This window comes from Lutra lutra, chromosome 5 (assembly GCF_902655055.1).
Source record: "Lutra lutra chromosome 5, mLutLut1.2, whole genome shotgun sequence".
Lineage (NCBI taxonomy): Eukaryota > Metazoa > Chordata > Mammalia > Carnivora > Mustelidae > Lutra > Lutra lutra.
This window is the reverse complement of record NC_062282.1, coordinates 46,077,349-46,087,380: the sequence shown is the minus strand read 5'-3', so window position 1 is coordinate 46,087,380 and position 10,032 is coordinate 46,077,349. Positions and strand designations below refer to the sequence as shown.

Here is a 10,032-nt window from a genome sequence, read left to right as displayed (position 1 = left end):
CTAGTTGTCAGCGTCGGAGAAGTTGGGAGCTCTTCCTGACCTCTGATGTCCTGTTTGAGACCTGGTCTTGTATGTGGAAAGAAGTGAGAGCGCCTGTTTGTTCGCCTAGAGACAGCCATATTAATAACGACAGTAATGACAGGACCACCTCCTCCGTCCTAAAGTCCCTGTTACCTCTTTGAGGCTGTGTGCCAGCCTCTGTTCCAAGCCCCTCGCGTACCTCAGGTGGTGGAATCCTTGTAGGAACCCTACCAGGCGGGCTTGCTACCCCCTGTTACAGTTGAGGAAACGGAGAAGCAGCTAGGTGAACCAACTTCCTCGCAGTTACGGCCCTCAGGAAAAGTTGGAAGAAAGTCCAATTTCGGAGCCCGTGTTCTTAGCTGCTAAACTAAACCCCCTGCATTTTGGTAACTGTGTGGCTGGAAGTTCCCAAGGAAAATGGCGGGGGGGAGGTATATGTACATATAATATATGTACATATAAATGTGTGCGTTTTTATTTTTAAGAAACAGGACTCAGCCGTTTAATTTTACTTGTGTCAGTTCCTGGAGTCTTTCCACTCCAATTATGAAAATAACATACACTCACTACAGGATACTTGGAAAACTTACAAAAACCTTAAATACTGCGATTCCGTATACCTGAAATTTATTCCTTTTGTGTTGTTGTTGTTGCCTTTCCTGTTAGAGTATGAATCCGTTGAGAACAGGGATAGCAGCCATTATAATAATGAAAGTGACGGTAATGATAATAAGAACAGCCACCACCTTTCCACCTACCCAAATGACTTGCGTATTCTAGATGCTTATTAAATCTTTGGTGCACAAATGAAGGAATAGACTCAGTGTTTAATATTTTGGAATATGTCCTTCCAGTCTTTTATAAAATCATATGATTTATTTATGGAATATGTATATTATATATATTATATAGTAGTTGCCCCTTATTTACGGGTGATATGTTCCAAGATGTGAGATGATAAAATGCCTATGTGGTGAGATGAGGTGAATGATATAGACACTGTGATGTAGCATTAGGCTGCTATTGACCTTCTGACAACACCTCAGAAAGAGGATCGTTTGTTTCCAGACTGTGGATGACCACAGGTACCTGAAACCTTAGATAAGGGGGACTGCTGAATATAGTATACTACTTATAAAATATATATTATTATGTGTTGTAATTTGGGAAGAGCATATAAGGAAAGTGAAATGATAGTGTAAAAAAATACATATTTATTTAGCCACACAAAACATTGATTGAACTTTATGCAAGAACTGTGTAGTCTTTTCTCTTAGGTTCTTGGAGTAAATGGGGCAGAAATTGTCATAAATTTATTTTTAATCTCCAAAACTTGGTACATAAAGTAGGTATACAAAAAATGTTTGCAAATGAATGAATATTTCAGAGTTGGTGTGTATGTGTGTGGGTAGTTTCATCTGAAATTTTTTTCTCTGTGTTTTGGTAATGTATAATGTACGTATGTCATATACCCTTATGATCTAGGCTCCGTGGTACTGTGTAAATCTATCTTTCTAGGCTTATGAAAGATAGATTTACACAGTACCACGGAGCCTAGATAATCTTTTCATCATTCTCCCTGTATATTAACTACTGTTATTTGTCGATATTCCATGTCTGTCCATTCCATTCACACTTCTTCCCATGTGTCGTTTCCACACTTTTGAATTTTCTCATTGGCACCTTCACCTGTCAAAATCCCAAGTGCCCTTCAAGGCAGGTGTTGCAAGCTCACATGTATACTTGGGCCAATCAGGTAACAAATGAGCCAAGTAGGTTTAGGTGGAGATTACAGAGAACTAGAGAACATTATCCTGTCTAAAAAGGCCCAGCAACTCTTTGGTTTGAGCTGATTATTACCATGTTAAAAGTGGGCCCAGTGTTACCAGATATTTCAGCTTTACTAGAGAAGTTGAAAATCTGTATGTATGAAGTCTGATTTTTAAAATTTTTTATTTTTAGGATTTTATTTATTTGAGAGAGAGAGACAGAGAGAGAAATCATGAGTGGAGAGAGGGGTAGAGGGAGAAGGAGAAGCAGACTTTCCACGGAACAGGGAGCCAGATGCCGTGCTTGATCCCAGGACCCTGAGATCATGAACTGAGCCGAAGGCAGTTGCTCAACTGACTGAGCCACCCAGTCACCCCTGAAGTCTGATTTTTAAATGTTAGCAAATAATATAAAAGTTTGAACACTGCGCAGGCCAAATAACATTTAAAGCTTGGATTTAGCAGTCAAGTTCTCAGTTTATGGCCATGATTTTTTGCTATTTCAGATACTTTGTGCATGAATCATATTCTCTGATTCCAGCAGACTTCTTCTCTGTTCTTTTAGCATTTTATATATACCTCACTTATAATGCTGTTTCCAAGGTGCCTTTTGTTTTTGTTTTTGTTTTGTTTTGTTTTGAGAGGGAGAGAAGGAGGGGGAGAGGCAGAGGCAGGGGTGGGAGAGAGAGAATCCTAAGCAGGTTCCATACCCAGCATGGAGTCTGATGTGGGGCTTGCTCTCACAACCCTGAGATCATGACCTGAGTGGACATCAAGAGTCAGATGCTTAACTGACTGAGCTACCTCAGTGCACCTGTTGAGCTGCCTTCGTTCCTTTTTTTTTTTTTTTTTTTTTTTTTGAGCTGCCTTAGTTCTTAATATGTCTTTCTCTTCTGTACACTGGAAACATTTGATATACTGGGATAAAATACATGCTTATGTATACCTGAGTCTTTGGTATATATGCATTTATTTCTCCTTTGGTTATCTTTATTTCTCCTCTACTTGGTTATTTTAGAAACCAGCATCTGCTTCTTGTAAAAACACCAGTGATATCTTGGCTTTAATTGCTAAAGAGCTGTACTTATGGAAGGAACTGAATTGGTTAGCATTGCTACTCAAAAGCTGGTTTGATTTAGATTCTATCTGATGGCTTAAATTTTAAAATTTAATTTATAAATTGAGATAAAAGTAATGACTAAGATTTTTTTAATAACAGTCAATAAAAGGAAAAATTGATAAATTGGACCTCATTGAAATGAAAAACTTTTGCTCTGTTAAGAAGATGAAAAGATAAGCTATAGGCTGGGATAAAATGTTTGCAAACTACGTATCTGACAAAGGACTTGAATCTAGACTATATAAAGAGCTCTCAAAACAGGAAAAAAAAAACAAAGAAAATGAGCAAAAGATTCAAATAGGGATTTCACTGAAAGGGATATACAGGTGGCAAGCACATGAGAAGATGTTATATATCATCAGCCATTATAAAAATACAGTTTAAAGCCACAGCGAGATTATTACAGAATAGCTCAAAAAAGGAAAAAAAAAACCACCAAATGGTGGTGAGAATGCTGAGAAACTTGATCACTCATACTTCACTGATGGTGATGTAAAATGGAAAGAGTAGCAGTTCTTAAAAAACGGAATAAGTACTTAACATGATCCAGAAGCTACATTCTTGGTCATTTATTTCATAGAAATGAAAGCTTATGTGCCAACAAAAACCCGTATATTAATGTTCATAGCCATTTTATTTGTAATAGTTCCAAACTGGGAACAGCCGAGATGTCCTTCAGTGTGTAAGTGGTAAAACAAATACATCCATACCAAGGGCTACTGCTCAGCAAAGAAGGGAAGAAACTATTGATAAAACAACTTGGGTGGATCTTGAGGGACTTATGCTGAGTGAAAACAGTTGATCTCAAAAGGTTACATACTGTATGAATCCATTTATATAACATCTTGTATGGAGATGGAGAGCAGATTAGTGGTTGCTGTGTGGTGGTAGTGGGAGGTGGGTGGGGAGATATGGCTGACAAAGGACAACACAAGGGATCCTTGTGATTAAACTCTTCTGTCTCCTGAGTGTGGTGACGGTCACACAAATCTATACGTATGATAAAATTTCCTAGAGCTAAATACCCACACCTGAGCGCCTGTAAAACTAATGAAATCTGAAGAAGTTAATGGATTGTATCAAGTTCCTGGTTGTCATATTACACAGTGGTTACAAAGTCATTGCCATTGGAGGAAACTGGGTGGAAGATATACAGATCTGTCTGTATTTCTTACACCTGCATGTGTCTGTAGGATAATCTCAAAAAGCTTAAACAAATAACCTCCACCAAAAAAGCCTATAAGATTAATTTTTTTCTTTGACTTTTATTTTATAGGCAATGATCTAATCATGTCAGAGAAAGATGATACTGAGACTCCAGTGATAACTGAAGCAACCTCCACCCTTGAAGATGGGAACTGTGAGCCAGCCAAGAATTCTGAGTCTGTTGACCAAAGTGCCAAGCCAGAGAATAAATCAGAACCTGTAGCTATCACTCGGAAAAGACCAGAGTCCAAACCTTCCAGTGACCTTGAGACTTCAGAAGTTCTCCCTGTTGAGGCATCACAGGCCGTAGGCAAAGTAGAGTATCTGTTAAAACACTGGGATTAAAAGTCAAGGTTAAAAGGCATTTGGAACCAAAACCAATTTAGGATTGTATCTATCTGTTTCCTTTAAAAGCCGTAAAAAATTTTATCAGTTTTATAAACGACTTTATGAGTAGTTGCCTTTGCTACATGGTGCTTAAATGCAGGTGACATAACATCTGTCAGTCAAGCAATACGATTCTTTAGCTTAATGATATGTATTTCTTCACCTGTACTAGGGGCTAATAATTAAGATACCTTGTCTGTGCACTCTCTTACTCTCTACTTTTCCGCTTTTCTGTTGCCTTTTGTTTTTCTACCTACGGGGAAGAATAGGAGACTGTTTCCAAAGATGTACCTCAGACTGGATGGGGATATTGGGGCAGCTGGGGCAAGTCCTTACTTTCTTCAGCCTCAGCTACAGTAGCTACAGTAGGTAAGATCATTTGTCATTTTATTAATTTTTGTGTGGATGTTGCTACATATCTGTGTTAAAAATGACTTTGTTAATAATTCTTCTTCCATGTTTACTTAAGGGTTTTATAGTTTGAGAATTCATTAGGAATGATGGACTGGTTTATAGTATACCTGGAGTTTGCAGCATTTTCTCATTAGCATTTCTTATTAGAGTTTCTCATTTTCTCATTAACGAGAAATTGTTAATATAAAACTATTGTTTGGTGATAAAGCAAGTTTGTTGGGTTTTTTGTTTGTTTTATTTTTTGGTAAGATTACACTCCCAAACATTAGGTATGTATGGTCAGAATAACATGTCTGTGAGCATAGTGATTTTAAAAATCTACAGGATTGTTTTGGTTTGTTTCTTCAGTTTTGGTGGCTAATAGTAATATTCAAATGTAAAAATGTAACCATTTTTCTCATTAGGACAAGGTATTTCAAATGTTATTGAGAAGGCAGAGACTTCTCTTGGAATTCCTAGTCCCAGTGAAATTTCAACTGAAGGCCAGTATGCAGCAGGTCAGTATGTGGAAACATTAAGATCTAGAATTTTGGGTCAAAATGGAACAGTTCAGCTCATTTTTCAGTATATATTTAATGAGTGTCTGATATTCAGGGCATCATGGGACTGGTGAGAAAGGAATTTGGAATCTTTGACTAACAGGGGTCTGTATCCTTTAGCCACTTTAGTCATCTATGAAGTGGGATGATCTATGTCAAAATACTGTTACAAACATTAAATAAGGCCATGAATGTAGAATATAACAATTTCCTAGTGTTGTGTTGGCATAAATGAGTAAGAACCCAAGAAGAATTAACTGAATTTGACTCCATTGTGACACGAAAAAATATTCTAACATGTTTAATTTTGGGGGTTTATTTTTTTTTGTGTTTGGATTTTTATAAGGTGAAATTTAATTTAATTTAATTTAAATTAATTGAGCCCGACACGGGGCTCAATTTCAGGACCCTGAGATCATGACCTGAGCCAAAAGCAGAGGCTTAACCCACTGAGCCACCAGGCATCCCAAAATTTAATTTTAGATACCTGCTTTGATCAGTGTGCTCCTACTTAAGCCACAGAAGACAGAATTATAACCAGGAATCAAGGTGGCCTGGGACAGAAAACAGGAAACTTTTCAGGCCCTGATTTTGCTTTCTCCATCACTCAGGGGCTTTATTGTCTCTCACTCTTGTTTCTCTTTGATCGTCTCATTTTTTTCTCCAATAAGCATAATTTTCTGGGATGAAATTTTAAATAGGCCATATTTTAAAAAGTCAGATTTATTGATTTTAGAATTTGTATGTGTAATTGAATGTAATTTATATGTAAATGTATAATTTATATACAGTAACGCTTATTCTTTTTAGGTATACAGTTCATGTGTTTCAACGAACATACAGTCTTGTTTACACAGTATAATCACAGTCCATTGTGATTATACAGTAAAGAATATATCCTATATGTGTATTGATAATCAAAATAAAAGGATATTTTCATCACCCCCCGAAAGACTCCTCATGCCCCTTTGAGGTCACTCCCATCACTTACTCTCAGTTTTTGGCAACTGTTAATCTATTTTCTGCCTGAATTTGACTTAGTGCAGAAGATCACATACATGGAAACATACAGTATAAAATGTATTGTTACATATATCAGTAATTGTTCAAACAACTGGATTTCATTTCTGAAATGAAAATGAAAAAAGCTATGTTTTGGGTAGATAGTTTAAAATAATAAAACAAAAAGGGCTAAGGTTACCCTGTGTATAGGAAGCAGGGTCTAGTTTTTAAAATTTCACATAGATGCTGATAAAGCAATACTATTTATGGACCATTCCTTCATGTTTACACATCCCTTTCCTCCTGTAGGAGAGACAAACGCCAAAGAGAATGCAAACTCCTTCCCATTGACTGGGCCATTTGGTGTATTCTCAACCATCTCTACTGCTGTTCAGACCACAGTGAGTAAAATGCACGGTAGACTGTACCCCTCTGTGAATAATAATGTTTTTTGTTTTTTGTTTTACCTCTTCCTTTTTTTCTTGAAAAGCCACGAGGACTGATTACTATTATGGGAGTCCAAATTGCTGAAGATAGATCACTTTGACTTTAGGGGAAGAGTGAGAGCTCCTTGAAAACTTTCTTTAAAGAAGTAGAGAGCAGAAGGTGAAGAGTAACAGAGAGGCAATGTACATAATAATTTATGGAATATGAATTCTGTGTTTGGTGGCCTAGAAAATGTTCCTACTTTACAAAATATTTTTCCCCATAATTGCATAACTATAGATGATTAGAAACATATTTAAAGGATTTTATAGGAAATATAATGTCTGTCTTAATGAGAATAGATAACTAGTACTTCTTAATTTTAATCTCTTGAAGTAAAAGATATATACAGGAAAGTGAAGTCATAAGTATTCAGTTTGAATTTTTACAACGTTTACAACGTGAACACATTCAGACTAAAATTCCAACATGATGGTATATCATAGGTTTTCCATCTGTACCCTCTTCCAGCCATCTGCTTCTTCCTTTTGCCCATCAGAATAACCACAATCCTGACTTCTACCATCATAGATTAATTTTGCCTACTTTTAAACTTGACATAAATGGAATCATACGGTAAGGTACCTTATTGTGTTTGGCTTCTTTTACTCAACATTATGTTTGTATGATTTCTCCATCCCATAGTCTGTGTGGTATATTCCATTTTCTTTGCCATATTCCATTATATGACTATGTAACATTTATTTATTCCATGGTTGGTGAGTACTGGGGTTGTTTCCAGTTTTTAGCTTTTACAACTAGGACTGCCATGAACATTTTGTATATCTTTTGATGAGCCTCTGTACACATTTCTGTTGAGTATGCAACCATGTATAGAGTTGCTGGGTCATAAGGATATTCATATGGTAGTAGATACTGACATACAGTTCTCCAGAATGTTTGAACCTGTTTATAGTCCTACAAGCAGTGGATGATTGTTTTAATTGCTCCACATTCTTGCCATTGCTTGGTGTTGTTAGCCACTATTTTATATAATCAAAACATGCATATGTCTTTTTTCAGTATTACTGTAATGAATTTAATTACTGAATGTAATTATTGCATGTGTTTTCTAGGGAAAGAGCGTGATCAGTGGGGGTTTGGATGCCTTAGAATTCATTGGGAAAAAGACAATGGATGTAATAGCAGAAGGGGATCCTGGATTTAAAAGAACGAAGGGTCTGATGAACCGGAATTCTACATTGTCTCAGGTACTGTTTGTCTTTACCCATTTACTTCATGTTTCTGTTTTGATCTGTATTTTTGCCTGTAGTAGACCTTGTTAATAATGCCTTTTGAAAAATTTTCAATGATATTTTTATTAAGGCTTTTTTGGGGTGGGAGTGTGACTGATGAGAGCTTTAGTGTTTAGAAAAATGCCCAGTTCTTTTTTTCCTCCTCTGTTCTTTTCTGTAAGAGGCTCCTATCAGTGCAGTAGAAGGCAACAAGCCCTTTCAGAGTTGTTGAGTACGTTAATGTTTAAAGCACTTTCCATCCGGTTCCTTGGGTGTTATTTATTCTGTCTAAGATTGAATTATGTGTGACCATTTTTTCCCCAGCAGTTCCTTAGCCTATCAGGTTTGAATTGCCATGCCAGGAATGAAAGGGCACTGCTCTGTCCTGTTACCATCTCAGCTTTGCTTCCTTCAGCTCTCAGAACTCACCCTTGAGCTCCCATTACTTGCTGCAGCGTAAGCCTCCACCTTTTTTTCAGGTTTTACGAGAGGCAAAGGAGAAAGAAGAGCTGTGGACCTCCAATGATGTTGCCTTGGAAACGGACAAGAAAACTCATTATGGGCTCCTCTTTGATGAATTTCAAGGCCTTTCGCATCTGGAAGCTCTGGAGATGCTTTCCCGAGAAAGTGAAATAAAGGTAATTCCAAATCAAGAATTTCAGTTGGATGGCCTCCAAACAAAGGAGTGCTGCATAGTTTCTTTTGTACAGTTGGAAGATGAAATGTATTTCACATGGAGGCTGGAGACTCTTGGAAAATACTACACCACGACAAACAAATGTTTGAACTAATTACTAGGAATAGAATGAGTCAGGTGTTATTTCTTTTAATTTAAATAGAAAAGGATAGGGGAACCAAGAGATCTTTTTTTTTTTTTTAAGATTTTATTTATTTATTTGACACAGAGAGAGAGATCACAAGTAGGCAGAGAGAGAGGAGGAAGCAGGCTCCCTGTTGAGCAGACAGCCTGATGTGGGGCTTGATCCCAGGACCCTGAGATCATGACCTGAGCAGAAGGCAGAGGCTTTAACCCACTGAGCCACCCAGGCGCCCCAGAACCAAGAGATCTTAATAGCACATCTTTGTTTTCCCTTTGCCTTGGTCTTTTATTTTTTTATAGTCTCTGGCTTAAGCTGCCAATTTGGATACAATTACCTGTCAGTTTTTAATTGATTCAAGACTGTTTAACTTCCCCCTAATTTCTTAGCCATTGTTAAGCACAAATAATTCCTGGATGTTTCTGGTTTTTATTTTTATTTTTATTTATTTATTTATTTTTAAAAGATTTTATTTATTTATTTGACAGAGATCACAAGTAGGCAGAGAAGCAGGCAGAGAGAGAGGAGGAAGCAGGCTTCCTACCGAGCAGAGCGCCCGATGCAGGGCTCAATCCCAGGACCCTGAGATCATGACCTTAGTCAAAGGCAGAGGCTTTAACCCACTGAGCCACCCAGGCGCCCCTGTTTCTAGTTTTTAATTTTTTTTTTTTTTTAAGTATAAATTCTCCCTATCTTCCTATAATGACTAACCTCTTATATTAAGATTCTTAAGGAATAGTTTGTATTGACTGGTGAGCTCATAATTTTTATTTTAATTTCGTCTGTAGCCTCTTCTCCATTTGAAAAAATTTTTTTCTTTTGTACTCTCACAACTTTTTATTATTGTATATCCATTCAGGTGAAATCTATTCTTAATTCTCTAAGTGGAGAAGAATTAGAGACTCTAAAACTTGAATTGCAGCAACTCAAGGAAGCATTTTCCCTAGCAGAGTTCTGTGAGGAAGAGGAAGAAGAGAAAAAAGGTAATATGAAAATCCAGTATTTGAGTGGAAAGGATGTTAAATGTTTATATGC

General features: G+C 37.0%; 1 protein-coding gene across 4 annotated transcripts in view; it reads left to right on the top strand.

Moving 5' to 3' along the window:
• Window positions 1-10,032, top strand: part of FAM114A2 (family with sequence similarity 114 member A2) — a 34,656-nt gene that overhangs the window by 265 nt on the left and 24,359 nt on the right. For 2 of the 4 annotated variants that reach the window (XM_047729312.1, XM_047729313.1), the window contains exons 2-8: window positions 4,187-4,431; window positions 4,773-4,872; window positions 5,322-5,414; window positions 6,768-6,859; window positions 8,021-8,155; window positions 8,659-8,817; window positions 9,857-9,980. In XM_047729312.1, coding sequence (XP_047585268.1) covers window positions 4,201-4,431; window positions 4,773-4,872; window positions 5,322-5,414; window positions 6,768-6,859; window positions 8,021-8,155; window positions 8,659-8,817; window positions 9,857-9,980 — 934 coding nt within the window. In that variant the 5' untranslated portion in view covers window positions 4,187-4,200. Of the gene's footprint in view, window positions 1-129; window positions 408-4,186; window positions 4,432-4,772; window positions 4,873-5,321; window positions 5,415-6,767; window positions 6,860-8,020; window positions 8,156-8,658; window positions 8,818-9,856; window positions 9,981-10,032 lie in introns of those variants that run through there. The other 2 variants (XM_047729314.1, XM_047729311.1) reach the window with 2 other exon arrangements.